Below are 15,118 nucleotides of genomic sequence, written 5' to 3' on the forward strand. Positions count from 1 at the left end.
ATCTGCATGTTTTAAACACACAGACTTCTACACATCAGCTGGCTGGCTCAGTGTGCAGCCTGAGCATGCCTCAGACACCCAGAACTCAACAGGATGAAAAATGAGGCAGGCAAAGCACTTGTTGAAAAGGGAGTTGAGAAAATAATGTCTGAGCTTTGCCAAGGGCCGGATTCAGAGAAAGCTGCTGGCTCTGTTCTGTGACACGATTTGAGGATTTGACTGGTCTGCGTTACCAGGCTAAGGTGTTTCCTGTCACCTCACCTCCTTGTGCATGCGAAACCAGTTCTCACTTTAGCTACCTCTGCTAGAGTATGCTTGGTTTCACTGTATGTTCACTTTTGCCCAAGCTAGCCTACAGACTTGTTTCACATTCATTTTAGAAAGGAAAGAATTCTTCTTGTGCAATAGGGAATATGCAGTCTTATTGCATGCCAAATTCGAGGGGAAGCAGATGGAGGAAAATTAATCCTCATGATCAGATCCACAGCGTTCTTTAACATTTAACCTTTATGATATAAAAGGACAACATGTTTTAAGCTTTATTTGTCCTTTAACTGTTGAATCTGATCCAGATGAGGTCTACTCTGCATCATTCACAAGTTCAAGGAACTGTGTTTTGTATAAAATTACACTAATTGTTTTATCCCCCAGAGCTGCCTTTCTGCTTCTCTGGAGGAAACTGGTCCATCTTCCCCATCGTCTCTCTCTTGGCAGGGCAAGCCAGGGCATGCCCTGAAGTCAGTTACAGTCATATCTTTGGGTATTGAAAAGCAAAATTCATGCACACAAGTGTATGCTCAGGGTGGAATTCAGGATGTTTATTTGTAATAAACAGATCTTCCTACAGTTATATTGACTTCCATGTGAACCTTTCTTTCCCCATTTTTCTCTTGAACATCAGAAAAATACTCACTAAACAAGCATCTAAACCCAAACTTTACAGGCTGAATTATTGGTTCTGCATTCTAAATTGCTCTTTTCAGTGTTATTTCTGAATTGCCTCCTTCATAAATAATCAAGCCTCCAGCTACTTTTAGAAAGGTATCTTAATAACTCAAGGGACTGCTATCATGGACTCTTCTGTTACCTCATCTTCTCAATTGCCTTGGCACTAACCAAGACAACAACAGTTGGTATCTCTGCAGCTGGACATATCCTGGCCAGAACTTCAGATGTTACAGCCCTGAGAAGAATAACAGTCTATTGTTCAAATCAGCTAATTTGATTAAGGACAGTTTGCATTCAGGTCGTACCAGAGGATCTCTGGAACACAGCAAATAACCTAAAATGTTGATCATCAATGAGAACATCACAAATGGTTTTACTATAGAACTACACTGCAGCCTAATGCAGAATTTCCATTGTTGTATGTATGCTAACTTAATACACTCGAAATCCTCAAAGCACCTGTGAAATCACACACACAACACTTAAATGTATGTTTATTGCATGTAATGACTTGTGGAAAAGACCAGTTTTTCCTTCAAATTATCCATAACATAGAGAGGTCAAGACATGAGCTGATGTGGAAACTTAGAACGTGAGTCACTAGCATAGAAGAAGGAAAACTCTATCCCTAACATTTTCCCCTTTCTGAGTTTGTGAAAATGTAAGAGCAATTTCTGCAAAAGCTTATTTCTCTTCTCTGAAGTCTTTCTTCCCTGGTACTTGATGTATTAACAATTCCACCCTGAGATCTTCGATCTCACTACTTGGGTTTATCTTTTTTGCACATGCAGAATCAAGTTTTAAAAATAAATGCCCACAGTCAGATGTTTAAGTCTTATAAAATAAAGTCTGCATCCAGAATTAGTATTTCTGGAACAAAAATAAAGGGGAAGCAGGCTTGGAGAAAACCTAATAAAAAAAGGAAAGCAGCAGCTTTACAGGTATAACATGTTAGAGCTTTAACACTGTTTCACCTTCTGCCAGGAACTGTAACTTTCTTCATTGTTTACAAAGTGCACATTGTAATCAGGTTCTTCATTTTAAGAAGAAAAGCCAGGATTACAGCATCTTCAGCCCTACCATTAATATAACCACATTAAATGTGGTTATAAAAGCCATGTTTAACAAGTTAAAACCATAACAGAAATAATTGTAAGCCTTCCAACTCTAAAGTCATGCTGTTAAGTTTTTCACACTTCTCCAACTTTTAATGGTTAAAGGAGAAAACTCCCAGTTTAAGGACTAGTATTGCCAAACACAAAGCAGATGCTGCTTTACACTGTCAAGAGATATTAGAGCCTGACACTTGGTATTATATCAAGCAACAGGATTCTGGAAGTTATAAGGGTGAGATGAACACTGTTATCAAAAGAACTCAGATCTTTGCAACTGAAATTGGTACGTTAACATTGGCAGAAATAGAATTTAAAAGCTCCACAGTCAGCTTCTATCATTAAAAAGCTGGACAGCATTTAAGATATTTGTATTAATTTAACAAAAAGTGTACAAAGTTATCAATTTTTACATTTCCAAAATACCTACTACAAAGTGATTGAGAAAGAAACTATTTCTCCTTTTAAAGCCATGTGACAAGCAACTCCCCTTACAAAGAAGAGGATTCAGTAGCTGTTGTATTTTTTTTGCAACAATTTTTATTCTATATTAAGCAACACTTAACAACCATTTCTTCTGAGCAGTTTTGCCAAATGTATCATTACTTTATGCATATATTGGCTGGCCAAATGAACTTAGAATTGCAGTCAGGATCAGATCTTTTTCAATAAAGAGATGAAATATTTCTACTCTGTAATATCCTATATATATACATGTGTGTATGTATACATTTGTGACTGTATATGTATACATACACATATGACTATAAATATGTCTTCTGAACTAATTGCCATGTCTATTGAACTTATTGCTATAGTATATCTAGTTAGGTCTATTGGCAGAAGTTTTCACGGTGTTTTTTGGTGCAAAAAAAGGTCTCTGCCATAGCAGGTTTCTATAGAACTGTAAACAACAATGAAAAAGAGTCTGGTGTATAGGAATGATTTCTGCCATGACTACTGTCCAAGAAAAGAGGCCATAGGATCATCAGGTCTCTGACGTTTCATTCTGTAAGCTTCCATTTCCTCTTCTGTTGGCTCCCTGCTGTCATATACGCTGTTGTATGGTCTCTTCCTCTCATCTATCTGCATGATTTCTTTCACGTGAAGAAGACGAGCCTCTTCTGCATTTAGTGCCTGAAATTAAAGAAAAAAAACCAAACCAAACCATCACAATGAGAGTTTATATTACATTTCAGTATCACGAAGAAGCAGCAGGCAGAATGGTGGGATAAGCAATGCACATCTGTCCAATACACCTACAGCACACTTCACTTAATGCTCATTTTTTAGAGTTTAACATAAAATGACAGTAAAACGATGTTTAGCAAACAAGATACTTTTATCTCTTTCCAATTGCCAAAATCAAGTAGGAAACTCCTCAGCTCTACCTAAAATGTAATCATGACCCAGCAAGTACAAAAGCAGATAAGCAAGCATGCGATCTTAGGGGTTTGGGTATGTGCATTTTTTTTGGGGGGGGGGTTGTTTTTTAAATGCTTTTTAAAATACATGTTATCCCACTCCTCAAACTACTCCTGTTACTCCGTCTAGCTATTTAAAAGAAATTGCATTTGTACAATGCTTTGATTAACCATAGTTTCACATGGTTACATCATTTCACAGTCTGAATATCCAGAGGCTGTGCTCATGGAAGGGCTGTTCTGCAGCAGTCAGCCTATAGCTTGGTGGATGGATTTATTGCATCAGCTGTGAGACTGGGCACATGTCTGGGATAAAAAGTGCTAAGTTAAGCTTTGACAGTGCTTTTGATCTTTCCATCTTTCTTCAATACACAAATCACTGTGCTCTGAAATGTCTTTTATAGATCTACAGCTGTGGTGCCTAGACAGGAAGTGTTCTAAATCATCTCAACTAAATCTTCCAACACTAAACGTTTATTGCATGCTTGCCCAAGAAATAGGGAATATACTTTAGGACATCTAACAGCATTTTAAATTTGCTTTAGCTCAAAATTAGCATTAAAGAACATCCTACATAATGCCATAGGAACTGCATAGCAGGCTTCATAAAACTGATGTTGTTGTAAAATATTTTTCAAGTTCTTTTTGCCACAAAACCATTGAAGAATATAGTGTACCTTTTTAAGTTTTTCTTGCTTCTTTTTCTCTTCACCCTCACTATCTGAATTTGAGTTCTTCTTGTTCTTCTTCTTTTTCTTCTCTTTCTGTTTCTCTTGGTGGATCTGTAAAGTGGAAAACCACTTACTGTTAAGATTCAACTTGCAAACAGTAATGTTGAAGCCATTAAGTCCCACCAAGAGTCTACTGGAAACTAAGGTCTCATATAGCATTAATAGAGATGTTAATGATCTGTTAATGCAGTCTAATGATTTTCAGACTCATTATGACTTGCATAATTTTGTAGTTATACGTATCTTTCCATCTCTTAAAATGCTGAGGAAAAATATCTGCCTCCCTGAGAAAGGGGAACAACCTACCTCCATCAGTGTTTTGGGTTTTGTCATGTGTTCTTCCTCCCCGGATTGCTCTTGTAGTAAGCTTGCTTCAGCATTCTATACAACAGACAAGAGAATGGACAGCCACTTATTAAGCATACTTGAAAAGGGAAGGACAAAAAAAACCCCAAACCAAACAAATATGCCATCCCCCTCAAAAAAGCAAAACAGTCTAAAACTTAGGTAGGAAGATTAATAATTTTTAGCTCTTATCAAGTGACTAAGTAAGACAATACTTACAGCAATTTCTTTCCCAGCTTCTCCTGTACAGTATGAGTACTTGACAAATGAGTGGCAGCATTTGTAACCCCACTTGCCTTCTTTCCAGTATGAACCCCAAATGCTCTGAAAGAGGAGAGACATACATCCATAGTGATACTCCCGTAAGAAGAGAGCTGCAATCTATTCCTGAGGTTATATCCTGGCAAGTAAACTATTTGAACAATCCAGAAAGGAAAGTTACGGGAAATAGTCTGTAATTTTGCATCAGCTACACAGGTACATTTTCGAAGAAGAGAAAAGCAACAGCATGTGGTCAACTCATATTCAAACTCAAAGCGAAATACAGTTAACTTCCCCTTTAGCTTAAGATTGCCACTGTAACTCAAATTTGCATTGCAACCATGGCAATTGGAAATTTCTCCTTGGTAGAAAAGGAGAGTGTCAAATTTGAGACAGGAGAAATTTATTTAGTGTATTAATTATATTGCACTGTATCCCACTGTACCTCATACCCTTCCAGTGGAAGGGAATCTGATTTTTTTTATAATCTTAACATATGCTTACTGTATGGTTGTTGATCTTTACATCCTCTTCATATTTAGAGCAAGCAACAGCTTTCTCTTGTCCTTTGATGACTGTTCCATGCCTAGAGTACTCCACATAATCTTCTGTTTGAGCTAACAGCAGTTCAGCTGGTGGGGCATCTAAATGTTCTTGTCCTCCATACTAAAATGCAAAGAGAAATAATAGTTTGGAAAAAAAGCCCACCTTTTATGTAATTATGCATTACATTTTAAAAACGTGTCTCTTTCAGAAAGCAGTGAAAATGACACAAATGAAGTGGACAGAGACAATTTAATCTTTAGGGAATAGTTAAGAGTGAAATACATCTCCTCCTATGGCCATTGTGGTGTTTTGGTTTCGTTTTGTTTGTTTTGCCTGGGGAATTAAAGCAGTGATAGTCTTCATACAAAGCAGGAAAACTTTTCAGATCAAACCAGAAGGCTCTGGTACAACCAAAGCAGTACTTTCTGTCCCACTCCTGACAAGGTTAGGATCTAAATGGATTATTTAGTTGCCAGCTGCCCAAGAAGCCAGCTGCAAAATATAAACCAAATATTTGTCTAGAAGACTGCACTCAAAACTCTAGTCTGAAAATTCTGCTTTTCACATTTAAGAGAAAAAGAATGGTTAAAAATAATTCTGGGAGACCGTTACCTGGGTATTTAACAAAAGACACCACTTTTAAACTGAAAAAAAAAAAATCAATCACTTGTATTATTAAAAAAAAAAACAAAACCCAAATTCCCCTTCCTCCTACATACTGCTGTCAGATTTTTGACTGGAGAAATTCTGTTAATGGAAGAGCTCCCAATAATCCAAAGAAATGTAATGAAATCTTCAAAGTTTCCTATATTAAATAATACAATTAATCTAATTGATGAGATAGTGTGTTTAGATATAAAAATGTTTTTTATGAATCCAAGCTGCTGAGAACAGCTAATGCTGGTAACACTGGCAATTTTATTTGTTCCCCAAGACCCAGGCTTCAAACTCAACCGAATTCTTATTAAATAAAATCGAATGTCTGTTACCTTCTCTAGGATGCTTTCTTTCTGCTGTGCCTTGAAATCTTCTTTTTTGACTTTGAAGGATTTATAAAGCAGCTCTAATTTTGTAGGGTCTGCTTGCAGATGAACTTCAGAGCCTTTGTCATAAGCCTCCCAAGCAAACACTGTGTACACAAGAGGTTTCACTTAATATTTATTCTAAAACTGACATATGCATTCAAATTATGATCATCTTTAATTCTGTAATTTGAAAGAAAGCCTCAATCTAAAGAGATTTATTTCTCTTTTTCAAGAAAGAAGCATTCTTAAGTATTTTAAATCAATTTCCTTAGAAAGACTTCAAAACCCACTTACGCTGAGTCTGTGCCATTGAAATGGTATCTCCAGTGTAGCGAACAAAGTTATCACCTGCGTAACCAACTCTGCAGAAAAGAACAATAGGATTTTTAGCATTCAAGAAACATGATTTCCTTTTAAATGCAACCATAGAACACCAACGGGAAAGTAAAAATTCTCCTTTGTGCCCTGAGAGTTAAGAATGGAGGGAGAGAAAGTATTCAACTCAATGCATGAAATTAAAGTCTAGACTTCCCAAAGTCATGCAAGTATTAGGTAGCAACTCAGAATACTTGATGCCTATGTTTACCTGGAATTATCTTATGACGGAGACCTGGAACTGTGTCTGGGATACCAAACACCGTAAGTCAAACTTGGATCTAATTACACAATAAATATGCATAAATGGTATGTGATATTCTAGCACAGTGATTCTCACTTTTGGATTTGTGAATCTCTCCTCCCAACCAGATCCAGTGTATGGCTCTACCATTCTCAGTTATCTGAGAATCACTTTTGCACCCTTCAAAGAGATTCAATGACTGCATAAAATATGATGAAAATCAATGTTAACAATCCAACTTCTTATTCTTTTCACCTCCCCAAAGCCACTCTGAAAAATTTAGTCTGTGGCAGAAACACAGATTCAGCAAAGGTCAAATTACGATTCCGGAGAGAAGTGAAAGCATCTGCATCTAAAACCAGAACTGGCTGGCATGATCCTAGCTGGGGGCAAGGAGAGGTAGAAAGAGCATTATTTGCCAGCATTCAGTCACTGCCATCCTGTTCCAGGCAGAGAGCTAATCCAATTACTGTACTCTGAATAAATGTTTCTACTCCAGGCCTGTCTGCTCTGCAAGGCCACAGCACTACACAGGTCAATGCCGGGTCACAGCTCAAGTACTTGACTTGAGTTTTAAGTGAGACAGTCTTACATGCAGTCAAAAGCCAGCCTATGACATTCTTTAGTTATCTATCTAGACAATGCCAAAGCTTTGGGTCCTTTTTTATGCAGAGTCTGTTAATATATGAGGAGCTCTTGCTCTAATTCAAGCATTCACTTGGGTACTACAGATATTCCATGCTAGTCTCCACTGCTGAATGCTTTCCAACAAACAAGGGATAAAGTTTAAGATTTGGTTACTGAAATACTTTACATAAACATCATTACTGTTTACAGGTATCACCTCTATATACAGCAGTATTCTAATTCTTGTGCAGATCATTAAACTAAATGGTGGTCCACATATCCCTGAATATTAAGGGCCAGTATTACTAAAATACCGTTTTTACATAGTAAAACAAAAAGTGCTGCTAAATATTTTTTCTGTATTTTCTACTACTTCTATCCATAACTGACTAGAGATTCCTTAGTACAAAGCATACAGATAAAAGAAAATACAAAACTATTAATCTTATTTTTAGCAGTTTTGTTGGATACAGAAACACGATCCTGTTTTAACTTACTCGTCTGGATTCTTGCCTGTATTGGCATATGGGTTCTCCCTCATTGCTCTTGTTTTGGGATCATAGTAAGCAGAGTTTGGATCCAGATTCCTCAAGTACTAGGGAAAGAAAACAACATACAAGATATTTAATATTTATGATTTAAAAAAGAATTAAGTTACTCCTGTATCCCCCAGCTCAGACATTTAAGAAGTTGGATCTATGTAGAAGGTTAACCTTGACAAAGTCATAACATGAGCAGGAATAGAACTTAGAATAGCCCTAAATCTCTATGCCCCAAGATCCATACATAAACTCATTAACCTTCGAGCATACAATTTTTTGGAAACTAGCTCTCATGAATACAAAAGAACACCTGTAATGAATTCTTAACTTACTTTAGCAATATCTTCCCGAATACGTAAATTTCTAACTGTGATACGTCTTTTCGAGTCAAAGTTCTGTCCAGGCATATCAATGTCATCTGCATATTTATCTTCATCCTCATCTTCACTGTTATGATCTCTTTCCTGAGAAGAGATGGGAAACTTCTAAATACAAGAGGACATTCACACTAGAGACATGTATGAGAGACTGATTTTAGTGGTTTCATTAACACTTCTTCAATCCATGTAGTTAAAAACTAGCATCATTTACCTGGGCTTCAGTGTGTTATTATACTAATCTAACATTCAACAGTTCTCAGAAATACAAGGATTTCCACTTCCTCACATGGAAACAGTTACAAAAACAGAACTCTGATTATATTAAGAATACAGTTATCTTGGACAAACTAAATTACTTAAGAACTAGTTATCTGCATACATGTCTAAAGTTTGACAACACACAGGAATTAAACCCAAAAACCCTTCTGTGAAATCCAATGATCTCTGCTGAAAAGAACAGGCAGCCAGTGGCATGAACCCAACATTCAAACCCTTATGCCATCCTTGTTTCACTGTTCCAGTAACTAGAGGCCCTTTTTTCTGCCCATGGTGCGATGCAGTGGGTAGTCATCTTACTGTCTGTGAATTTGGTTCCTCTTCTCCCCACTGGTGTCTTGGGGAGTTCTGCAGCAAACAAAGATCACATCAACACAGAAGACAAGATAGTGGAGAAAGCAAAGATGGCAGGGATATAAAGAGCAATCAAAGCAGAGCTTGATGATGGATACAAAATACAATTTACATGTAGGTGGCAAAGACTGCAACATAATGTTCTAGGAAAGCGCTTGTAACTGTCTCTATTACAGATGTATGTTGGAGACCTTTTCACTGTATTCCAAACTAATTTTCCAAGTCTTTGGAAGAACAGCAAATTCTAGAAGTGCCACTGTTTGTTAGAGCTTGCTATGCCTTTGACCACTAATGGTTTACACTTTCATATCATGCAAATATAACCAAGATTCAACTCTGAAAGCTTAATCAATATTTATGCTTAATGAGGATTGACAGAATTTCAGAAGCCATGATTTAATCTGGAGAAAAAGAGCCAGACTTTATTTTTCAACCTGCTTAGCCTCTAACTTGAGAATACTTGCAGCATTAAAAATAGAAATAAGATGACTGACCAGCAAATTGGCTATACAAAAGAGTCTTGGTCCTGTCCATCAGAGACAGTTCTTACATTTCAAACACCCTTCCCTTCTTACAGCTTCATTTTGTAAGGAACATGGAAGCCAACAATGTTTGCCTTGTGGTGAAAACAGGCACCAAAACGAGAAAGAGTATTTTTCTATCCGGAAGGCCAGAACGCTGTAGTTTGTGCTGGGTTGGAGATAAAGTTCACTCTGCCATCTACTGACAAAATGTGAGGTGACAATCTCTGGAAAGCGCAGGCCCAACTGTATGTAGTCTTTCTTGTGCTTGTTTTCTTTCTTACAGTTTTAATTAAAAATACCCTGCTTCCGACCAGTAGCAGTCTCTACTTTTCCCCCATTTTATAAACTTAGAATATTATCAGAAATTATTTTTAAAAATAGAATTTTATATCAAAGATTATCAAAAGCACTGCCTATCATCTCAGAGGAGCTTGTAGAAGTTAGCAGAAGATGCAAACTCTGCAGTAACACTGCAAGTAAGTCATAGCAACGACTGGAGAAGAAACAGGTTTGGTTTAACATAAAGAAAACACCTTCCTATTCTAATTTATACTAATCATTACTAAAACAATCCACAGTCATGTCATGGTCATTACCTCAACATTAGTCAGATGTAATCTTTTAGTATATGAACAAAATTCCATGTAAAACAAGCTTTTTTGACCCAAAATTCCATGTCATTAATGTTACCAAGAATAATAATCATACGGAATTTTTGCCCGTAGGAGGAAAACAGACAACTTTCATTTGAAAGAGATACTAATTCAAATTCTTGAATGTGACACACAATATGCTGGTGCTAGGGAAGTCTTTAAATTACTGAAGGGCATAAAAAACCCCAAAAATAGCAGGCCCTGTATAGAGAGGAAAAGCATCAGAGAGCAGAAGGAACCTGATGTATTTTTATTCAGGCTAAGCATAAATATATTAGGAGTTTACTTACCACTTGCTCCAGCTTCCCTGATGCTAACTCTTCCTGAAGCTTCTGGGCTTTCAGTGTACGTTTGGCCTGTGTATCATGAAACACAGTTGTTTTAATACTCCTTCTTAACAGCAAGTGTGCAGTAATATTTATTTATCACAACCAACTCCTCTGACTGCTGTCATTAAAATGTGCTAATTATTACCAAATACGTGGGGTTAACTGTCTTGGTGCTTGTAAAAAATCAGCAGGCTACAACTTGTCCCCTCTAACTCCCATGCTTTCCCACACTTTTTTCCGAGGCTCAAGGAAAGGAAATTATGAACACTAACCATTTTACTACTTTATATTATACTGTTAAAAGTTTACCAGATTTATGCAGCTGTACCATTAATACAGTCATCCTACTTTAAGAACTAGAGAGCTTATTTCAGTTGTGTTTAAAAACAAACATGTTTTACTATTATGTCCTCATAGACTAGTTAGAAACTTCAGTGCTTAAGATACTTCGTGACTGATGCTGCGTTTATGGTTCATGCAAGAAGGGCCACCAAAGTCTAGCACCTGAAGTGGGATTTCAAAGCAGCATGTAGCGAATTTCTGTAGGTACCTCTGGAGACTGCCAAGGACAATCCCCCTGCTCAGAGCAGGCTTACCTACAACACGTTGCCTAGGGCTGTGTCTAGGCAGGTTTTGATTACCTCCAAGAATGGAGACTGCCCAGCCTCACTGGGCAAGCTGTTCCACTGTTTGATCACCCTTACAGTAGAATATTTTTTCTTATCATTAAACAGAATTTCTTGTATTTCCATTTTTGTCCACTGCTTCTTGTCCTGTCACTAGATACTACTGAGAAGACTCTGGTTCTGCATTTAAACATTCCCATCAGACATTTATGCACACTGATTAGCTCACTTTTAGCACTAGCTTTCCTATGTACTGTAGGAAAATACCGAGGACCAGGCATCGAAGGGACTTACTTAGGCACCTAAATATCTTTTGGAACAGGTAGCTAACATCTAGCTAAGGTAGTGAACTCCTTTTTCAGCTTTTCTTAGAAGTTACTTAGTGTTCACATGCATTTTGTGCATACAGATAGAAAGTCATGTGCAGCAGCAGGATGCCAGCCTGCAAAGAGCTGTGTACAAATATTCTACTCCTCCATCACGGTAACAAAAAGGATTCATTAATAAAATAACATGAACTAGGTTACAAAATAGGTAGAGATTTATTGGCTCTAATACAACCAGATAATAAATTCCTTTCTTGCCTGTGATTCAATCTGCATCTTGGGTAATAAATTCTAAGGTTTGCCTACTAAAACATAAGCAATCTGGAGAGACTATTTATTGTACAGATCCATACTTAGTTGCCAGTTCTGATCTTAATTTTCAGTTTATGTGAAGTTCGCTATCAACCACAGTATTCATCTCACTTTTTCATTATCAGTACAACACAAGGTCTAATATTAACACTGCACATAACAAACACGCCTGCTCCCAGCCAAACCAAACACTAAACTTTTCCTGAATAAAACATAACAGCTACATACCAAGTCAACCTTGGCATATTCCTCTACAATCTTCATGTGCTCTTCTGGGTTATAGCCATTCCAACGGTCTCGCTTTCCATCATAATCAAACATCAGTTGAGGCTGCACATGTTCATCTGGTGCAATATTCATGCCTGTGTATCTTGCTCCAATTTTCCTGGGTCTCTGAAAGTTAAAAAACAATGGCTGGATCAGTCCATTAGACTAAGATACGTCACTCAGATACCTGTTTAAAAATAGTATCAACTGAGCTCCTCTAGAGCCACTTAATTCAGCACTATAAGCCTGTGAATTGTACACAAATGCAAGTAATTAATTTCTGTATTTTAAAGTAGCACAACTGATTCCAAACCCCATCAATTAAGTTAAGAAAGAAATTGAAACACCGATTTCTGGGAATGGCTTCTAATTGATATGGAACAGAAAGACAGCACTTGAGTTAAAGCAAATTATTATGAGGAACTAAAATGTTTTCACCTATTATTGCAGTACTGATCACAAACAGAATTGATGAGCAACAACCTGAACAGTAACATTTCTTCCCTTTATTTTTCCTACATAATTATTTCTTCAGAAATTTCTAAGCCACCTTTCAATACCTGTAATGTTTTTCAAAATAGCTTCTTCAAAACTAGTAATTTCTCTTTTACCTATAGCTGGCTATTTTTCACTAAGATTAGAATTCACACTATTTTCAAAACCACTAAAACATCAACAAAATGATTCTATGATTCTAAAAGTCGAGTTTACCTCCATGCAGTACTTCTTACTGTGTGTCAATGCACCACAGTTCTCGCAAGCTCCTTTACGGTATCTAGTTGCCACAGCATGCTAAACAACAAAAAAAGACAGTGTTGTACAAACCTGTGGCAAGATTCATACATATGTTCCCAACGCCCAATTCATTTTTTCAATAGAACTAAAGTGTGCACGATTTACCCAAGCTCAGAACACGTATTTTGATTATTATCAAACACTGCCTTATGTTTGATCAAATCAGACTTGCCTGCTGAATTAGAATTCCCAACTCCTGTCTCCCTCAAAAACATGTTACCAGAAATCATATCCTCATGGAATCAACCCAAATCTTTATTTTATGACAAGAACATTTTTTTGCATACCTCTTTAACTCCTCGTTTGTACCATTCTCCAGAGGTGCTATACTTTTTCTGCTTCTCTGGCTGTGGTCTCTGATGCTTTAGTGTAGGTCTTTTAGAAGGATCTATGTACCATGGTACTGAGGATATGTACTGAGGAATATGAGGATTGATATCCCTGGAAAAGATGTGTAATAAATACATGGCATAGGAAAAAAAACCCACAACAACTCAGCCTAACACATAACTCTCACATTAAAGTTCAGTGCTTTAGAAGTGATAAGAAAATAATGAAGTTGTTACAACTCATTGCAAATTTAACTAGATAAACACAGGATCATGTTGAGAGGTTGCTGTCACCTAATTCCTGACTCAAAATCAAATATCTCATTCTGTGCAATGTTACTGAGCACAAAACCAGTAACATTCCTCTTCTCAGAAGCAAGAAGCCTTGTAGAAGCGAGAGACAGCGAACAGGTAACATACACTGTGAAGTTCCCCAGTACCAGGTTTTGGTCACTTTTAGAACACTGCTTATAAGTAGCCACATAGATGGAACTTTTAATAGCACTATCAATAGATTACGGTCAATAAACACTGAACCTACATTTTTTGTGGGGTAAAATATGTTTCTAGGGATGACTGGAATGTTAAAAGCAAATTAACAGAGTCCCAACTATTTATTTCTACAATGACTCATGTAGAAATCATGTATCACCCTCATGATTACTCTGTAATCACATTAGGGAAAAAAAGCATTTCTAACCAGTAACTTTACAACAACCATAGCTTTAATTAAACTTACTTTCCTTCTTCATCCACCTCAGCAGGCGCATTTCCTAGTTTTCTCTGTTCTTCCAATTCCTTTTTTTTCCTCCAGTCTTCTCTTGTCATCTTCTTTGGTTCCTCCAGCCCCACATCATTTGATCCTCCTGAAGGAGTGGCATTCACTACTGTCCCTGATGACATATTGGTTTTTCTATTTCTTTTCCTGTTACAAGAAAATAAAAGTCTTACAGATCAGTATTACTTAACAGCACAGTTCTTCATCATGGTTTTGCATCGAGTGAAAACCAGTAACACTATAAAATGCATTCAAAAATAAGCACCGGTGCTGAAAAAAACCCTTACTATTAATTAATGCAATGTCTCCTTTGTTATGTTGATTAATGTATTATTTAGGGTCACTCGCTGGAGGTGCCTTACTGCCTATGTTGTTCATCTACAGTAATATTACCAAGTCTTGTATATTTTCCTGCCCATGGCAGAGGGTTGAAACTAGATGATCTTTCAGGACCCTTCCAACCCAAACCATTCTATGATTCTGTTTCCTGTTCTCTGCCCAGCAAGACGCCAGCACAGCAGCAGCTCTGCACACAGCGGCAGGACACGCACTATCGGCGCTCCAGCCCTAGCGGAGGTGGACCCGGACTCACCAGCCGCCGCCGCTACTGCTGCTGTTCGGGTCAGCAGAGCCCGCGGACCGGCCGGGGCTGCCGGAAGGCCCCGGCGCGTCTATGTAGCATGCGCGAACCCGAGCCTACGCGTAGGCCAGTCGAGAGAGGCCTGCGAGGAAGCAGCGCCCTACCAGGGCCCAGGCCCGGCCCGCAAAGATGCGGGTACTTCCTCGGAGCCCAGAGCGGCCACTCCGAGCGCCAGCCCTCGCCGCTACCCGCGGCCTCTCTACCCCAACCCCGCACCCTTGTTTACCTGCCAGGCCGCACAGACACCGAGAACGCACCACGGCTACGTCAGAGAGACCGACGGCACTGTCAAGGGCGGAGCCACGTCGTCACCGTAGCAACCGCCCCGTACCCTGAAGCAGGGGGTGGA

The 15,118-nt window shown here is 38.1% G+C and overlaps 1 protein-coding gene across 3 annotated transcripts; it reads right to left on the reverse strand.

The window, feature by feature from the left end:
- Nucleotides 1-794: 794 nt before the first annotated feature.
- On the reverse strand, nt 795-15,101 carry SLU7 (SLU7 homolog, splicing factor). 3 transcript variants are annotated; one of them, XM_080627147.1, is made up of 16 exons: nt 14,996-15,101; nt 14,091-14,276; nt 13,310-13,463; nt 12,939-13,019; nt 12,189-12,353; nt 10,658-10,723; nt 9,137-9,184; nt 8,513-8,644; nt 8,136-8,233; nt 6,687-6,754; nt 6,357-6,496; nt 5,326-5,487; nt 4,780-4,884; nt 4,522-4,596; nt 4,162-4,266; nt 795-3,197 (listed from the first exon to the last, which is right to left on the reverse strand). In XM_080627147.1, the coding sequence occupies exons 2-16, from the start codon at nt 14,252-14,254 to the stop codon at nt 3,018-3,020; spliced, it is 1,743 nt and encodes a 580-aa protein (XP_080483273.1). In that variant the 5' UTR covers nt 14,255-14,276; nt 14,996-15,101; the 3' UTR covers nt 795-3,017. The 3 variants fall into 3 exon arrangements, with proteins under 3 accessions (XP_080483273.1, XP_080483274.1, XP_080483272.1); XM_080627148.1 differs by lacking the exon at nt 14,996-15,101 and adding an exon at nt 14,722-14,988; XM_080627146.1 differs by lacking the exon at nt 14,996-15,101 and adding an exon at nt 14,523-14,652.
- Between the last annotated feature and the right edge of the window lie 17 nt (nt 15,102-15,118).

Source organism: Psittacula echo (genome assembly GCF_963264785.1).
Source record: "Psittacula echo genome assembly, chromosome: 11".
Classification (NCBI taxonomy): Eukaryota; Metazoa; Chordata; class Aves; order Psittaciformes; family Psittacidae; genus Psittacula; species Psittacula echo.